The sequence below is a fragment of the Caloenas nicobarica genome, chromosome 1 (genome assembly GCF_036013445.1).
Source record: "Caloenas nicobarica isolate bCalNic1 chromosome 1, bCalNic1.hap1, whole genome shotgun sequence".
NCBI lineage: Eukaryota > Metazoa > Chordata > Aves > Columbiformes > Columbidae > Caloenas > Caloenas nicobarica.
The window spans coordinates 14,333,329-14,350,587 of NC_088245.1; the positions used below are offsets into that span (position 1 = coordinate 14,333,329).

The 17,259-nt window shown below is 47.9% G+C and overlaps 1 protein-coding gene across 1 annotated transcript in view; it reads right to left on the bottom strand.

The window, feature by feature from the left end:
• RELN (reelin) overlaps positions 1-12,456 on the bottom strand; it is a 289,052-nt gene extending 276,596 nt beyond the window's left edge. The window contains exon 1 of the mRNA XM_065628247.1: positions 12,228-12,456. Coding sequence (XP_065484319.1) covers positions 12,228-12,456 — 229 coding nt within the window. The remainder of the gene's footprint in view (positions 1-12,227) is intronic.
• Positions 12,457-17,259: the final 4,803 nt, after the last annotated feature.

Below are 17,259 nucleotides of genomic sequence, written 5' to 3' on the forward strand. Positions count from 1 at the left end.
TGGCTCTCTACTGTAATCTCACTAATTGGGTAAAAAGGGCTTGGGGGGAGTTGGACATTGGGATTTTGGGCAAGATCCCAAAAGAAGAGTAGCCACCTCTGCTCAAAGACTGTTTAGAGTTTAAAAAAACAATTTGTACTAAGAAAACAGCCAGATGCCATCGCATTGGCTTTCCCTCGGTGATGAATGGCATGAAAGCTCCCTAACATCTGCTACCACTTGATGAAACAAAACTTACATCTCTTTGAGTGAAAAGGTCCACAGCTGCTCACTGGAGTAATCCCGGCTGCCTGAGGCTGGGGAGGGACCGGTGCTGCCAGCCCCAGCCAAACCCGCACGTTGCAGATTCTGCAAACAGCACAACTCTGCTGTAACTCCATTATACTCCATAAATGCATGAACTATAGGTTGAAGGAAAAGCAGAGCAGTGAAAAACAGGGGGGGATCATTTCCATGAATGAAATAAACCTGCATCTCGCAAAGCCAATTTCCACTTCTGCTCTGAGCAGTTCATTTCTATTTGAGGTGGACAGCCCTGTAAATATTATTGCTTGAAAAAAAAAAGAAGATAATTTTAAAGACATGAAGGCCTATTTGTCTAGTTAAACGAATCACAATTCTATAGATGCACTACAGCAGCTTTTCAAGTTTGGAAGCAGAAATTTCCTTTAACTGTAGACATCTAGAAGGAGCCAAGTGACAGATCTCCTCTAAGCTTTTTTTACTGAACACTGAATCAGGGAAAAGATTTCTGCTGAAAAAGAAAGCTGAACAATGGCTAGATGTAAAGGAAAATGTGGTCAATGTATACATCAGAAGCCACATAGAATGGCAGGTATCATTATAGAAAACATGAGTTTGTTACATTGGAAATGCTAGTATTGTTACCAGCTGCACTTTGGTGCCTTAAAGACCAAATTATTATTCTGTAATTTATTTTGGGAACAAATGTGAGGAGAGTGGTGAGGGTTACTTGTCTGAATCAGATCTGTTCAGTGGCCGGAAATTAAATGGTCAACTTGTCAGAAGTAGGACTGTTCGATTTTTGGTTCAGTGACCAAAATGAAAAGAAAAAGAAAGAAAAAGCAATCAGCTTGGGTTAACATAAAAAGAGAAGTACTGAGGGGTTTAGCACAAAAAAATAAATTAAAATATCAGTTAGGTCAATATGAAAATCTTCAATGAACCAAAAAAAATTAGATAAAGAATTTTGTTCAAGCAGAAAAGTCTCATTTTATTTTCTGATTATACAGCTAACTTCTTTTTTTTTGTTATTTTTCAGTCGGTCTCACAATTAAGATACTTTTCCAAAACAGAACCCCAAACTTTGTTTCGAAAATATCAGTATTGTATTTCCCCACATTTTCCACTAAAATATTTACCAAATTCTACTCAAATACATTATCAGTTTTTATCCTTCACAAAACCAGATTTTAGATTAATTCACTACAAACGTGGCAATTCCAGATGAATCAATTCTCGAGTCCCGTGTCTCATGCAAGAACACTATCACCTCGAAAACCCATCTGACGGGGTATCAGCCTTCAGCAAATCAACTATAATAATTGGAAATCATAAAAAGATTTGACAGCAGTTTTTGATCTTCGTACTAACCAGAATGAGGTTCTGAAGGCTACAGTCTTTTGGGGCCAGAGTCAGAAGAAATGCTCTACAAAAATGTTTAATGCTGGAATTTAGCCAGAGATCTCTTCTTTCAAATTTACTAGGAACTTTTTTTCCCAGCATGTTCTAGTGCTGACCCATTAGTTTTGATGCCTGGTATCCCCACAAACAAGCCTGCTTCATTAAGCCAGGGTCTTTGCCTCAGTCAGTTGTGCTGGTTTGTTTCACTCTGCAGTTCTCGCTATTGATAATCATTTCATCCAGTGCCCAGATGAATGCGCCTAATTCTGGAAGGAGGGTTGTTTTTTTTCTAGCAGTGCATTTCCCCCACGAGATGGGAACGCTGGAAGGCTATTGTGGCCTGGAAACCACAGCTTGTTTAGCCAGAAAGATAAATATTATCTATATTTCTTGTTCTTTCCTATCTATTGTATTGTCCTGGGAAGCAGCGGGAAAAATGTAAGGCAAACGGTAGAGACCTTGCCAAGCCCCGTGATGTGATGAATGACTTCTCACATCCCAGGGCCTGACACGAAGAGAGGCCACAGAGGGTCGTGCTGCTGTTTTCAGATGTTAAAAAGGCCAATCATCTACTCCCTGCTTTCATTTCTGGTGTGGGAAGAGCTGCCTCGCTGCAGGACCTGCACGGGCAGACCCAGCTCTCCCATGAAGAATTCATCTGCAGGAGCACAGGCAACATACACAGGAAAACTATTTTCTGTGTCCTTGCTAGCTCATTTGTGAGTATTCTACCAGACATGTTGAATATCATGACCACAGAGTATCTCTCAGCCACACAGAGAAGAATATTCCCAGATTTCTGTAAGTCTTCTGGCCAGCGAGTGTTGTGCGCTCTCTCTTTTCCATTTTCCTTCCCTCTCTGCTGTGACGTCAACTTTCATAGTCTCCCCGTACGTTCCCAGGGAGCATCCTGTACACGCTACCCATGGAAAACCAACACGCAAATCCCTTCAAACTCAAGCTGGGGAAGGCCTGGAACCACCTGCAGATGTAATGTGGCAGGACAAGGAGGGGGAAACCACACTTGCTCCCAGAAGCACACCTATGCATGACATGGAGCTTGCTTGGTGGATTTCCCTGTACAAACGGAGATTTTGCTGCTTTGCCAACTTTTGATCTTCTAACTGCACTCTCAAAAATGACATCAAGAGGGTGGAAAGACATAAATGGTGAGGTCCCTTACGCTGTGAGTTTTTCACCAGCAAGACCACTCTGTGTAGAGCCACACAATGGCCAGGAGCTGGCGGGGGACAAAGGATGGGTGCCAGTGCCTGAGCACCCATGGCAGCAAGGAACGGTGAGCTGGACCGGAGACGCGCTGCAGCGGCTGCAGCCGGAGCTGGGGTTGGCAGGCAGACCCTCTTCTTGCCTTTCAGCTCTGTCAGGTCGTACACACTTATTTACAAAACTATCCAAGCAGACACTGGGAGGAATAAATAACTCTGGCTAATCTGAACAAATCATAGCTTTGCTAAGCCCCATGTAAGAGCTCCCAGCATTTTTTCTCAGTCTGGTTTATAACTCGATCTCCTCAGCCTGATGTGTGGAGCCTTGTCTCCTGTGGAAAATGAGCAGCTATTAATACAATCACGTGTACATCTGAGTAGATGTCATTCAGGGAACACACACAGATTTTCAGCCCCATCTCTGATTAATCTGCTTGCCCTGCTGAAGAAGAGCAAAGGCACTGCCAGTTCCCCCCATATTATATCTTGCAAAACCAGGGAGAGAAACCAGCAACCACCCTGCACATTTGCATGTCCTAGAGCTTCCGTCTCAGGAAGAGACACAGCAATAGGTTTACACACTGTTTCGCAAATATTTCCAACACCTACTGATCCTCTACACCCAAAAGGCTGGGCTTATTAATAAGACTTCTCATCCATCAAACTTTACTCTCGGCATCTCAATCAAATACTCTGAACAGCCCCTGGAGCTGTTCCCTCCTCTGAGCAGGCAGAGAGAAGGAGGGGAGGAGGGACGGGGCTGGAGGCATGTGGGGCCACCATCCATCTGATGGCACCTGGCCCTTCAGCAAGGAGGTGGGGACAGGTTGTCCCGCAGGCAGGCACAGCACCTCCCTCCTGGGGAGCAGGCAAGGCATCCCCCCAGAGAGGGTCTGCAGGGAGTACTGGTCCCACTGCAGGGCTGGATACACCCTGTGGTGTTTGTCACCCCAGCGCATGTCCCCAGAGCATGGGAAACTGGGACAGCACCTGGACACGGCACCGAAGCACTTGCACGTTTCAGAGAGAAACCTGCAGCACACATAATTTTATGAAGAAGGTTAATGTAGAAGTCTGCAAGAAGGGTTTTGGTTTTGGTTTTGGTTTAAACTTAGAGTATTGTAGGGTAAAGCTTGCACCTGAAGGGAGATGTATTTGTCACCTGCTGTCAGTCAGGGCTCTTGCAGGTTTAACTTCAACAGACATGGGCTGGGAAAGCGCCATTGACTTCACCCCTCAAGGAGACACTTGTGAAACTCTCACAACCAATATTAATATTGAAGTGCCTGGAGAGAAGCAGGGAACAGTCTCTTCTGTTTTGTTCTCAGGATGAAGAAATATAGCAAGAAGGACTTTACAAAGACTGGTGAAAAACAGCCTCTACTTTGCAATAAAAGCTTTGGGAAAGTGTCTGAACTCCTCACCTGCTCCCCTGCAACTTTAACAGACCACTCACGTCCAGCACCCCACTCATGTCCAGTCTCCTCAGACACTTCCTAGTTTCTCGACTGGGATGTTCACATAACAGACATTGCCTACAATAGCTGAATAGAAAACACTACAGTCAAGGATGTCCTGATTCCCTGGGAAGCCGAAGTATCCCACTAGGGCAGACGGAGAGGAACGGAGGGTCCCAGTAGCCTTGTGGAGACCACTACCAGCATGCAAAAAACACAAACACCAACCGGTCTCCCTAAACATAAAGCCATGCTGGCAGCAGCAGACCGAGGGTGAATAACTATCAGCTACACCAATGGAAGTCTGGAGTGACACAGGTGATGCTGCGGCTGGTGAGACAAAGAATGAGCCCAGAGACGGCTCTGTCTGAAGCCAAGCTGAACCCAGCTGCCCAGGAAACTCTGTGGTGCCCACAGGCATCAGCTGCTCCAGACGGTTCCAGGAGCAGCTGGCAGGGATCCTGTGGCCCCGTGCCTGGCCATCGGGTGCCATCTCCAGCCTCAGCCAGGACCCCTCCAGATGCAGAGGGACAGAGTGCTGGACTACAGAATAACTGGGCACAAAACCTAATGCCCTTACAAACCCTGGTTCTCCTTCTCCAAGCAAGACATACAACTCTCTGACATTGCTTTATTTAATGCAAATGCCTAGTGAGAGATAAATTAAAACAAAACAAAGTAAAAAAACCAACCAACCAAACAAACAAAAAACCCCCACCAAACAAAACCAAAAAAACCCTCCATGACCCTGCTCTTCTCTTTAGGAAAAGAGTAAAAGGGCTGTCGTCAGTGGGAGGCATCTGAGCACCAGGAAAGACCTGAGAGAATGTCCCACGACCATGGACCGGAGGCATCTCTTCCTCCATCAGCACAGCCCAGCTCGCACCGCGCAAACTGCGTGACACAGGCTGTGACTTTCATTTCCCAGGATGGACCTGAGGGGAAGGGGAACCCAGGAAGACCACCCGCATCATCTGATAAACTGGGAAGGTCTTTTGCACACACAATTTGTTCTTGGGCTTTGACAGATGTTAAAAGTTGCACTGTCAGAGTTTGTCCTATGTTTATCCCAGGGGCTAGTCACAACTGGGGGAAAAAAAAAAAAGTGGGAATTACACAAATATTCCAGACACACATTTGCACTCTGTGCACCTTTTATGCCCAATGAAAAGGCAGGAAATGTTAACACAAAGAAAGGAAGCATGTTAAAAAGACTGAACCTTTCATCAGAGACTATTGAAATTCTCATAACAAGGGCCGGTATGAAAGGTTGCTTATTCTCAGAGGTAAGACAGTGCCGTTTCCTTCCCACTTCATGCAGCAAACACTCATGACAAATCTAAACCACAGCTGCAGGGCATGAGACACACAAAGCAAATAAAGGTTGCATCTGAATCCATCAGTTGTACCACCACGGCTATTATCAGACTGTAAATCATGCTTCAGCCAGTCAATATGCAAATACTGCAATACTGTACTATAGCAAAGTGCTACAGTATTTCAAAAGCAGTGGCCTTGAAAAATCCAGATCAAGGGAACAATAAGGAAAATGAGAAATGCCGCTGGTCTGACAGTCTCGCCCTGTTCTACCTAATGAACCAACAGGGTTTTGGTGGAATAATCAATGTGGGAAACATTGCAGAAACGTACTACGTGCCACCACGGCACACTAACCTACTTATAAATCATCTACTAGTCACCTTAGGTCTTGAAGTGTACAAAGTTTATATCTTGTTTTATACATATCTATTTATATCTAATTACAACTATTAATTATTTATAAGAAAAATATATTTTCTTTTTAATTTCTACTAGCGACAGATTTGAGCAATGAATTCCACAGATGAATTATACATGTTAAAAAAGCAACTTTTAAACTCAGAAAGCAGAAAGTATGTGCAATATCCCCACTGAAACAGTATTTTTGCATCCTCTCACCATTTATAGGCTTCTTTTCTTCCTTGACTTCAATGCTGGTTGACGGGCTATGGGAAAGGTCCGTGCACACCCGCCAGCTCTCACACCGAGCTCTGGCCTCGGACGGTGAACTCAGTGAGGCAGAGATCATTTTTTTAATGTATACAGACAAGCCCAGCATAGTCGGCCCTACGTAATACCAACAATACCGTTTCTGTCCTACAGTCAGATGTCACCTGACAAATGTGGGTCACGCCAGCACGCCATGCTGACTTTGATTTCTGTTATTTGGGGCAATCAAGTCTCCTATGCAGGGGGGAGCAACCCCTGATGGGAAGAGAAAGGATTTAACCAGAGATTACATCTCTTCTGCAAATTTGCAAGAAAGACTCATTTAGGCCTTTGTGGACCTTCTACCTCCTTTCGCCAATCCCATGCCTGACCATATCTATGGCTGAGCCATCTGCTGACCATTTACTTGGCCCACGAATTAGAGCGGTGACAGCTGAGCCCGTTAAAATGTAACATCTTCCCTAGTGAAACAAAAACACACGAAGTAAGTCTCAGACCTGACAAATTCAAAGAGACCATCTAAAGAACAGGTCACAGTATTCAGAAATCAGCTTTGCTTTTGCGAAGTTTAGTTTATGCAAGAAAATCATAAATACGACGGAGCACAGCCATGGTCCGCTCTGGTGGTTTTGGTGGATGAGGACATTTTTAGTAAATGTTGACCCTAGATGAATTTTTTTTGTGCTACAAAACCCTTATGCAGCTGTGGGATATTGCTAAAGACCTCAGAGGAAAGAAGATACTTGAAGACCAAGAGTTTTCCCCATTCTTAATAATTTCCTCTCCATTGCTACCAATAGCCAGCCTCATGCTTTTAATTTAAGTGCCCCTGAAGAGTTATAGAATAATCCCTGGAGCTGACTGGACTCCCATGACCAAAAATTTCTACACACTTCTTAATTTAAAACAAAAAATGATGGGAGTCTCCATTTTTCCAAAGATCAGAGGAGGATGTAAATGGGTGAGATGAAAGTGTTTGAGGGAACACACTGCAAAAGACTCAAGAAGCTGATCTGCTGCTCAGGCTGATGTTGGAAAACACGGACCAAAAATTGCTCTTCTGTTAGCAATACACCATCACTAACATCACCTCCTGCACATTCTTTACCTCTACTGACTCACAAAAAGCTTTCTATGCTGAGGCATAAATGGTAGAGAAAGTATCTGTAACTGAGTTTCTTCAGCTCACTTATAATACTGTTTATAGCTTAAGCAGCATCGCTACTTACTCTCCAGTTATCTTCTCTTCCCCTCCCTCTCTTTGGATTCCAACATCTCATTTTTATTTTTTAATAATCTGAACAATAAGAATTTACAATGAAAACATCCACCAGATCAAGCAGGTGCCAAAAATGCAAGTAACCCTAATGAGAACAGATACTAAGTCAATCTGTATTTCTTAAATACAGCAGTTAATAAAAAGGTGGAATTGGCCAGACTTTAAACAACTTTTTATCAGTGCTGAAAGAGTGCATGACTACTACTTAAAATAGTTGAAAACTTCTTTTTTTTTTTTTTCTCTTTACAACCTATCAAAGCAACAATTCCAGACAATATACAGTACAGCTAAGAATAGTAACAGTCATTGATGGAAACTGATAACATTTGGGGGCTGAAGGTTAATCTGTTCTGGAAAAAAAGAAAAAGGAACAATGGAGAGTGAAATAGAAACGCATGTCTCATTGAAGAAAACTATTTTAAGGGCAGAATTATGAGTTTTAACATTAATCATGAGAAAACAGTTCAAAGTTGTTCCTAAAATATCTAAAATTGAAACCGTGGGAAAAAGGCGCTGTTCACAGTGACAGAAAAAAAAAAAAAGTAAGGGATAAGCAAAAATATCGTGTAAAGGTAACCTGTATTTTTTAAGCACTACAAATCTGACTGTTAATTTTTAGGTTCTTGTGATTAAGAGCAGTGAAGACTCAATGTTCAGTCAAGCTTATAATTTTTTCTTTACAAATTTCCAACATACTTACATGCCCATAAATGATGGCACATGCTCTCAGCACCGAAGGCGAGTTGACATTGATAATCAAAATTGACCACAGATTGGAAAGAAACCCAAAAGAACTTGCATTAAAAAACTCAATACATACTGTTGCTGATTTTTTTTCCTGAAGAAATTATTTTCTGCTCTGCAGATTACAGTGGAAAGCCCAGGAGAAAAACAAAACAGGATCATTGCTATTTAACAGCAAAGCTACACGCAAGCCAAGGAGACCCTGATGCCTGTCTCCAAACACGCAACCATCACTTGGCTGGAAGAAAACTGAGCAGGTGCCTACATTAAACCAGTGCACATTGTGTCAGTTTGCATTTGAGCAAGTGCTTAAGTGCTTTGCCAGCCCAAGGACTTAATTAAATTTGAAATAAAAGTCTGCCAAAGGAAATAATGTTGTTTACTGATTTATCAAGTCAGTCCTGTATATAAAAAGAGCATATTTACATGCAGCATAGGTCTGGTCCTATTCAGTCAGTGAATGCATTTTTAAATATTTACTGATTGTAGGAGTAGGGCCAAATCTGGAGTATTTTTAAGGGTTAGGGCAGAAGTGCTAAATCCCAAAGTATCTAATTTAACTGTGCAAAGCAGGGAATAGTATTGCCTTCATTTTACTTATGAAATTCAGATGCATGGGGAAATAAGGTGCCGGGGCCAGTGTCTCAGAAAAGCCCCTTGCAGAAGCTCCTGTGCTCGCCTGTTTCCCAGGCAAGTGTCTTTTGCACTGGATACTGTTCCTCTCCCGGGGTGTGGGGCAGCACAAGGGACAGTTGGGCACTGGGATGAGAGCCGGTGTCACAGCTCCACTGGTGGCAAAGTACCTAAACAAATTAACAGAAAGTTGTTGGCTGATTTTTCTAAAGCAGATTTTTTTTTTCTCATCCAGCCCTTGGTTTCATCCAATTCACACCTCTTTGCACTTGATGCTCTTGCATGCTGCTGTCACCTGTCCCTGTTGAAGGCAGGGGCAGTAAGTGTAAAGTGGGGCCTCGCTGGGACTTGGGAAGAGTTGGAGCAGTGTATTTTAATATGCTCTCCGAGCAGGTGAATTTGCGTTGTACATATGAAAATCTCCCTTTGTCTTGTGCTTCTGTACTGCATCTCAGAACTCTACCTCTGTGTCTCCACAAGACCACCTTCAAAGTTTGATTTTTAAATGATAAATGTTCAACTGGTGCAGACCAGCTTTTTTCAGTGACATTAAATGACACTATATAGAAGGCCAGATTGCTTCAAACTGTTTCTTCAGATTGTACACTTTGGGTTTTTTCTTGTGCTATATTTAACATCGACAATTGTTATATTTAAAAATATTCAAATGAGCTATTTCAAAATATCTGAGTAAGTGTGCTTAACTCAAGGGTATATCTGCAGTGCTGTGCATAGCAAACAGGCAGTGCTTCTTGCCTTGTTTTGGCACAGGTAAGTGTTTAATCAATGCACAAAATTAAGAAAAATTACCATTGCAAGATAGAAATGAGATATGAGGCTGGCTCACGCCGGGGTGTACTTACACCTTGTACTGTGTAAATAAATTAGTTTTCAAGTTCAATCTGTGGACTTTCTTCTGTGTTCATAAGAATTAGCATGATCCTGTGAATGCGTCCAATTTGTTTATTCTTCCTTAACAGAATGGCTTTAAAAGATCCCCGGGCATGCTGAGGTTGCAGCCCCGGGGCAGATGTTGGCCTCTGGCAGCGCTGACGCCGAGGGCAGCGCAGCGCCCACCTGCCCGCTTTCCGACGGAAAAGCGCAACCACGCTCAGAATTTCAGCCGGGCAGCGGGATGACAGAGCCCCCGGGGAGGATGCAGCTGCCAGCACCTATCGACGCCCCGGCCGAGCTTCCGCTGCGCACCCGCGCAGGGTTGGCCGCGGGGAGAAGCGCTGAGCTGCTCCGCGGCGCGCAGCGGCTGCGCGGGGGCGCGCAGGGCCGGGGCAGCGGCGCGCAGCTGGGGCGCAGGGGTGGCAGCGGCTCCGCGAAAAACCTCCGGGCGCCCCGTGGGAGCGGGTGAGTTAAAAGCCGAGGCACGGAGGTACATTCAAAGCCGCCGCGTTTTGCTCTGTCAAACGCAAAACGGCGACGGAAAATCCACCCGTGGCTACCTGAAAAGCCTGGCGCGCATCTGGGGCGTCTCTCTGCTCGTTTTAAAATTCAGAAACCAGTTTTGGAGGGCGAGAGGCAGAATAGCATCCCCGGAGAAACACCCACTGCCGCTCCTCACCTTCCAGGGCCGGGGCAGCCCTGCCCGCAGCCCCCCCGCGCCCGCCTCACACCCCTCTCCCCTGCCCAGCAACGGGGCTTAAACACCGGCTGCAGGCTGGAAAGGGAGCAATTCTGTTACTGAAGCACCTGAACCATATTTTTAAAAATCTAGCATTTAAAATTGTGCAGGGTGGAAATTCCAGCTTCTTGTTTTCCCCTGAGCATTTGTGGTTCAGTAGGTTGAATGCAATTTAAGTGATCTGAGTGTGTATTATCGGGCTCTAAGGAAAAAATGAACCTGATAAAGCCATATAATTTCCATATATGGTTTGTTAAAAAGGACACCAATATTTTAAAAGCAAAACTTTCATATGAATTTGGTAAAACTATATTGTTAAAGGTTATACAAAGACAAGAACTTCAGGACCCCTTAGACCTTGTGAAAATGAATATTTCATGTGTTCGGGGTTTTTTTCTGTCTTTACAATTAAGAATTCAATCAGAATACTCACATGACTCAAAGATTCTGTGATTTACCTAAAACTGATATAACCCAGCTCAGAATTTAAAAGTCAGAAGTTTAGCTCCATCTTTAGCCAGGGGCCATTGCACAGTATCTATTTCTGAGCAAGGTGTTTTAAAATAAATATTTATTTTTAAATATTCTGACTTTTCAATGCCTATTGCAGAGTTAGCTGTTATGTAGCATGGCAAAACCTCAAACAGACACAAAGAGAGAAGAAGGATTAGTGAATATACCTTTAAGCGGTCTTCCGTGGTTATGAATTTAAAAATGTTTCACACATATAAAGTTTTCTATATAGAGAAATAGTGATAAGGCTGTTGAACAACACGGTTGCTGGTTTACAGAGGCAGTCTGCAGCCGAAAGCAGTTTTCCACGGCGGGAAGCAGCCCCTCACCCAGCACATCAACAAAGTAAAGACCCCACTTGCGTGAACAACTTTGCCCACGCAATTTAATTCACCCTTGAAACTTGAACACACCCTCAGCCTGAGTGTTTACAAAAAGCAGGTGGCTTATTTCTGGGCACGAATTTCCATCTTCGAAGCCACCTGTGAGTGCCTGACCCACCGTTCTCTCCCGTGGCTCCCGCATCGCCTCCGCGGGGAGCGACTGGGCGGCTGCCCCGGCCAAAGCTGCGCCGCGGGGTCCGTGCAGGGACACGTCGTGGTGACCCACGCGTGGCAGACGCAGCTGCGGCACCGCACAGTCGCCGGGGAAGGGGCGATGCGCTCGGTGCAAAGCCGGGTCCCAAGGCCATTGAAGTGGGAAAGGGACGGACTTCCAGCAACTTAGGAGGTTCTGGATGCGGCCCCGGGTCGCTTAGGGAGACGGGACTGGGAATTTCCTCCGGCTCTGGGCCTCGCAGGACCCACGCCGGGACGGGGCGAAGCTGTGCTGCGACAGGGGAAGCGGCGGCGGTCCCTGCGCCCGGGGCAGGTGAGGACGGTCCCGCACGGCGGGGGAGCCCCGAGGAGCCCCTCGCCGGGGCTGACCCGGGGCACGGCACACGGCCGCACGTTTCCCCGTCCAGCGCGCCCGTTTCCGCCCTCCCCTACGCGCCCGCGGAGCCGGGGTGCCGCTCCGCTGTGCGGGGCCTCCCCGCGGCCTCCCTCCCCGCCCGCCTGCCCGCCGCCGGGGGACGCGCAGCGCCGGGCACGGCGGGCGCCAACACCTACCGTGGTACTCCTGGCCGGGCACGTAGGCTGCGGGGCTGCCCGCGATGTGGAGGGCGATGAGCACCTCGCCCTGCTCGCCGTCGCCCTCCAACTCGCCGTGGTGGGTGCAGAGGAAGAAGAAGGGCGAGAAGCGGGCGCGGGGGGCTGCCGCCCGGCCCGCCGCCAGCAGGGCACCCAGGGCGGCCAGCAGGCAGGGCCAGCCCCCGGGGACGCCCCGCCGCCGCTCCATGATGCTGCCGCCGGCGCCGCTGGGGCATCCAGGGCACGGCGGGGCCGCCGCGCCGCTCCGCTTCGCGCGGGACGGGGCGGGACGGGGCGGGCGCTGCCCCCCGCCGCGGCCCGCGGGAGTTCGGGGGAAGGCGGGCGCGGGGCGCGGAGCGGAGCGCGGTGCGGGCAGGGGCGGCCCCTCCGCGTCCGCCGAAGGCTGCGCCGTCCCCGCCTGCCGCTGCCGGGGTGCGGGGCACGGAGCTGGGAGTGCGAGGGCTGGGAATAATTTATTTCCCCCGGTGTCGGGGTGGGAGGGAGGGGAAGGTCCCTCCCCTCCTCCTCCTCCGCCTCCCGCGCCGCCGCCGCCCGCTCCTCCCGCTCCTCGCTTTGCGCGCCCGTGTGCGGTGCTGCCGCTGCGGGGACTCGAGCTGCGAGGTGAGCTCTGCTGCCCGCCCTTTGTCTGCCTCCGGGTCCCTGCCCCTGCCTTGCCCCTGCCCCTGCTCCTGCGTCCCCGCCCCAGCTTCTGCCCCCGTCTCTACTCCTGGGTCCCAGACCCTGCCACTGCCACTGCCCCGGCCACTGTCCCTAACCCTGGTCACCGCCCTGACAACCTGACCTGAGTCCCTGCCCCTGCTCCCTCCTTGCTTCCACGTCCCTGTCCCTTGGCCTCAACCCTCACCTCTGTGTTTCTATCCCCCTGCCCATCCTTTTGCCCCATCCCTCTGTCACCCTGCTCTGTCCCCCGTGTTGTTTTGCTCTGTCTGTCCTTGTCCTTCCGTCTCAACACCTGTGCACCTCTCCCAGTCCCTCTCCTTTTGCCCCTGCCCCTCTGCCCTAGCCCCTACCCCTCTGTCCCTGTCCCTGCCTCAGCCATAGTCCTGCCTCTGCTGTACCCGCATTCACTGCTGGGAAAAAGCGAGATTTTTACTTAAACGTTCTCCAGTACCATCTTCAAAAAGATACACATACACCCCTAGAGGTGGTCCCTGGAGCTTAGGGAGGTCAGTGTGTGAGTCCTGGCGAGCGAACGGCAGGTCCCTAGGAGGACGCTTCAGCCCCCTGAGAGTGTGTGCCCAGGCCCTTCATCCCAGCAAGAGAAGCAAACCCAGTAGGGACCACAAGGAGAATGAGTAGCTGAACACTGGCAAGTAGAATAATTCATAAAAACATACATTTTTAACAAAGCAGGGCTGGCAGAGGGACCACAGCATCAGGAGATGGGAGCAAATCTACCAGGGTTTAAAGCATCCACCATGCTGCTGCTGGATCCCAACCAATGCCCAGAGACAGCCCGGCTGAGCAGTTTTGACACAATGTAATCGGAAGGGAGACGCTACCTGCCAGCATTTTCGAAGTGTAAAACTGGCACGGTCCAGGGGCTCCCTCCTGGATTGGTTTCAGTGCCAGAGGGAAAGGTTCCCTCCGCGGAGGCGCGAGCCACATGGACGGCACCACGCAGCTGCCCTGTGTCCATGCAGGCTGCTTCGCTGGCCCATCTCCCTCCCAGCTGAAGGAAAGCCCACGCGTGGTGGCCCGGGGGGCATCCTCGCCATCTGCCCAGCCTGCCTCTTCCGCTGGCTCTGCACCCAGATGGAGCTCACCGCCACCAGCAGAACTTTGCTGCAGTTTCCTGTCTTACTGGGTTGTGCCTCGCTAGGGGTGGAGCGAGGCCACGTCCCTCGTTTGCTTGGATGGAGAAATGCACGGTGACATGATCCTGCTGTAAAGATGAAATGGACTGGAGGTGCACGGCATTGGGGAAGGGGCAGCTCCCACCATCGCTCCGTCTGGCAGGTGTCCCGGGCCACTGCGATGGAAACTGAGCCCCAGAGCAGCCGCTGAGGAATTGATCTGGCTCCGAGGCTTCATTTTTAGCTGGGTTATTTATTTTTCAGCTTAGGGTATTTGTTTGTTTTGGTGGGGTTTTTTAACATCTGTGTCTCCTCCACAAATTTCAATGTTTGTTAAAGTGACAGACTAGCAATATAATTTCCTCATGCCAAAATCTCATGCGGGCAAAAGCTGTGCGGGCTCACTGGTGAAACTGCTGCCAACGGGACATGTTCTCCCTCGTGTGCTCCTGCCTTCCTCCACCAAGAGCCCACCAGCGAGGCCAGGCTGTGCCAGAGGGGCTTCAGCTGAGCAAAAGCACTTTGGCTCATGCCCCCTCTGCCCAGCATCCACAGAAAGTCAACCAGTTAGTTTGGGGGGACTGCCAGACATAACAAACCCTCTTAGTTTAGAAGAAAGAAGGTGGCAGAGGAAAGTGGCGATGGGCTCCCACCACCGCGGGAGGAGGGGATGCCGGCTGCCTCTGCCAGGGTGCCACCGTGCCAGCTGCCAGCAATGCCTTTTCATTTTTTTTACTCTAAGAGATAATTCCCTAAATAAGCTTGGGAGAGTGGAGGTAGCTAACCTGCCCCTCCTTAGTCACCTTCATCCTCCATTTCTTTATCTTATGCCTGTCTTATGACTCTCTCTCCTTTTTCCTTTGTTTCTTACTCTTTCACAAGACCTTCAACCTCTTCTTCATAGGACAAGACAGGAAAGTCCCACAGTCATGGCCTGCCGTCTCATCCAGGCTCTGTTGGTGGGAAATCCAGCAGAGACCTTGGACCACTTATATTTAAGGACACAGGACTCAAAGGGACTGTTTTGGACCTCAAACCCCCTTTCCTGCACCCACCAGTAATAGTGTAATAGACATTTAGTCCAGACAGGATACCTGCCTTCTCAGAACCGCCCATCTAGGTCAAAAAGTATTTCGCAAAACTCTCCTGCACATTTCAGGCTCATCTTTGCGTAGAAGAGTGATGTTAATGATGTCCATCAACAATAAAGGGAGATCCAGGGTATTGCAAATACCACAAACCCCTCAATATTTTGCATCTGCCTACAATAGCAGAGTGACATTTGCTGAGAACATTTGCAGGGAGCCAAGGCTGTGACCAAGCCCCATGCATCCGAAGCAAGTAAGAAAAAGAAGCTTTCAGTCCCTCCCAGTCTTTATCTAGAGGAAAATTTCTTCCTGGTCAGAGCTCCAGCCCTATCTCACCCATATGAGCATAATTTACCCATAACTCACCCCAAACTTCACCTGGTCTGAAAGGTTTCGTTACAACCAGGAGCACCAGCACATCCAGCTCATCCCTTGCCTCTGAGCAGCCTGGCTGGGCAAGGACGCATGCTCCTGCCAGACTGTCCCCACTGCAGAGGGCCACCAGCCACACAGAGGCACATGCCAGACCCCAGGTGGCCTTTTCATTGGCTCCGTATCCACTCACTGCTCTGGGTAAATACAGTACCCGGGTTTTAAAGATGAGGGATTTATGCAATGTCTTTGGCCAGAATTTCTCATTCATCCTTCTCCCATTGACAGCAAGGCTAAGATATTATTATTAATAACAATAAACTAGCTTATTTAATAAAAGTGACTAAGACTAACCTGCTCATATCAAAATAAAAGCTTGCAAAAATAATAATAATCATCTCTATTTTCACACTCATCTGATCCAAGATTCTTAATTTAAGTTCCAGCTATTCCCTCTTAAAGGCAGAAAGTACCTATTGTGGAGGTTACCATGGGCTTTCACTCCTAGTACAGTATTTTTTTAACACAGAAAACAGCAAGGAGTAAATCGAGACAAGAAATCAGTAAAGACTGTTGTCTGCAATGGAGAATGCAATAGTTGGAATGTAAATAATTACTTAGGAGGTATAGGCCCCTTCCAGTCATGGGCGGTAGGGGGAAATCACAGCACAGATGGACGTGGCTGCAGTCCATATTAATTTATGAGTGATTATTCAGGCAGAGGAGCTGCTCACTTCATTCAGGGAGAGAGCTCACACCCCAAAAGCAGAATCAAAAAGCGCATTAACAGGTGAGTAGCTGCTTTATTAATGTGGCCACAGTAGACTGTTTAGCAAGGGTCAGGGTAGGCTGGGGAACTATTAAGTAACACTGAGCAATAGGGAGCTTTGTCTGAGCTCCTCGTGTCTGGGTAAAGGCTTTCATAGAAGAACGTAGAAAAACACTCTTGTCACTGTCACCATGTGGAGAGTTCTGATGCACATCTTGTCCCCAGCTTTTAACAACTTCCTGTGATAAATACTAAGGAAATTGCCTCGACTTTCTACATAAGAGAGCTATGGAGCACCAGGTTGCAAGTGCCATTTATTCATTGTCGTGCAGTATATACACGTATCACCTGAAAACGGGACAGCCAGTTGAAGCCCTTTTGACATTCTTATGCTAATAAAGACCATAAAATGGACTTGCCAAAGTGAGATCTTTCCACAAGTGTGTTTGTTTTCTACTCATCCATGCAAGCACTCCGTGTTTCTCTGTATGTGTTTCCTCTTGACCATCAGACAGACACAGAAAGCAGACCTGCTCTTTTTGCTGCTTGGAAGGTTTTGCTAAAGAAAGACAAAAACCAATGGCAAGATAAGGATGATGTGATGGATGTGTAGAAGAAACCACTGTTGCGGCTGTTACAAGGGATGAGATGCCTATGATCACTTCACCCTTCAAGAAGCATTGCTACATGACTGGCGGTGACTGTACCCCTGGGCCCAGCAGGCACTATAGCTCATGTGTGTTCTTGTCATCCTGAGACATAAGGGATGAGTTTATTGTGCAGCAGCTGGTCTTCTGGGAATGCAAGGTATTCAGCAAATATTCACACTGAAACCACAGCACACAACCAGACTGAGCTACTTGGGGCCAATGTGCCGTCCCATCCCAACCCATCCCAACCCATCCCTTCTTGTCCCAGACATAGACTAGAAAAAATACAAACTGTTGAGGTGGACCTCTTCCGGC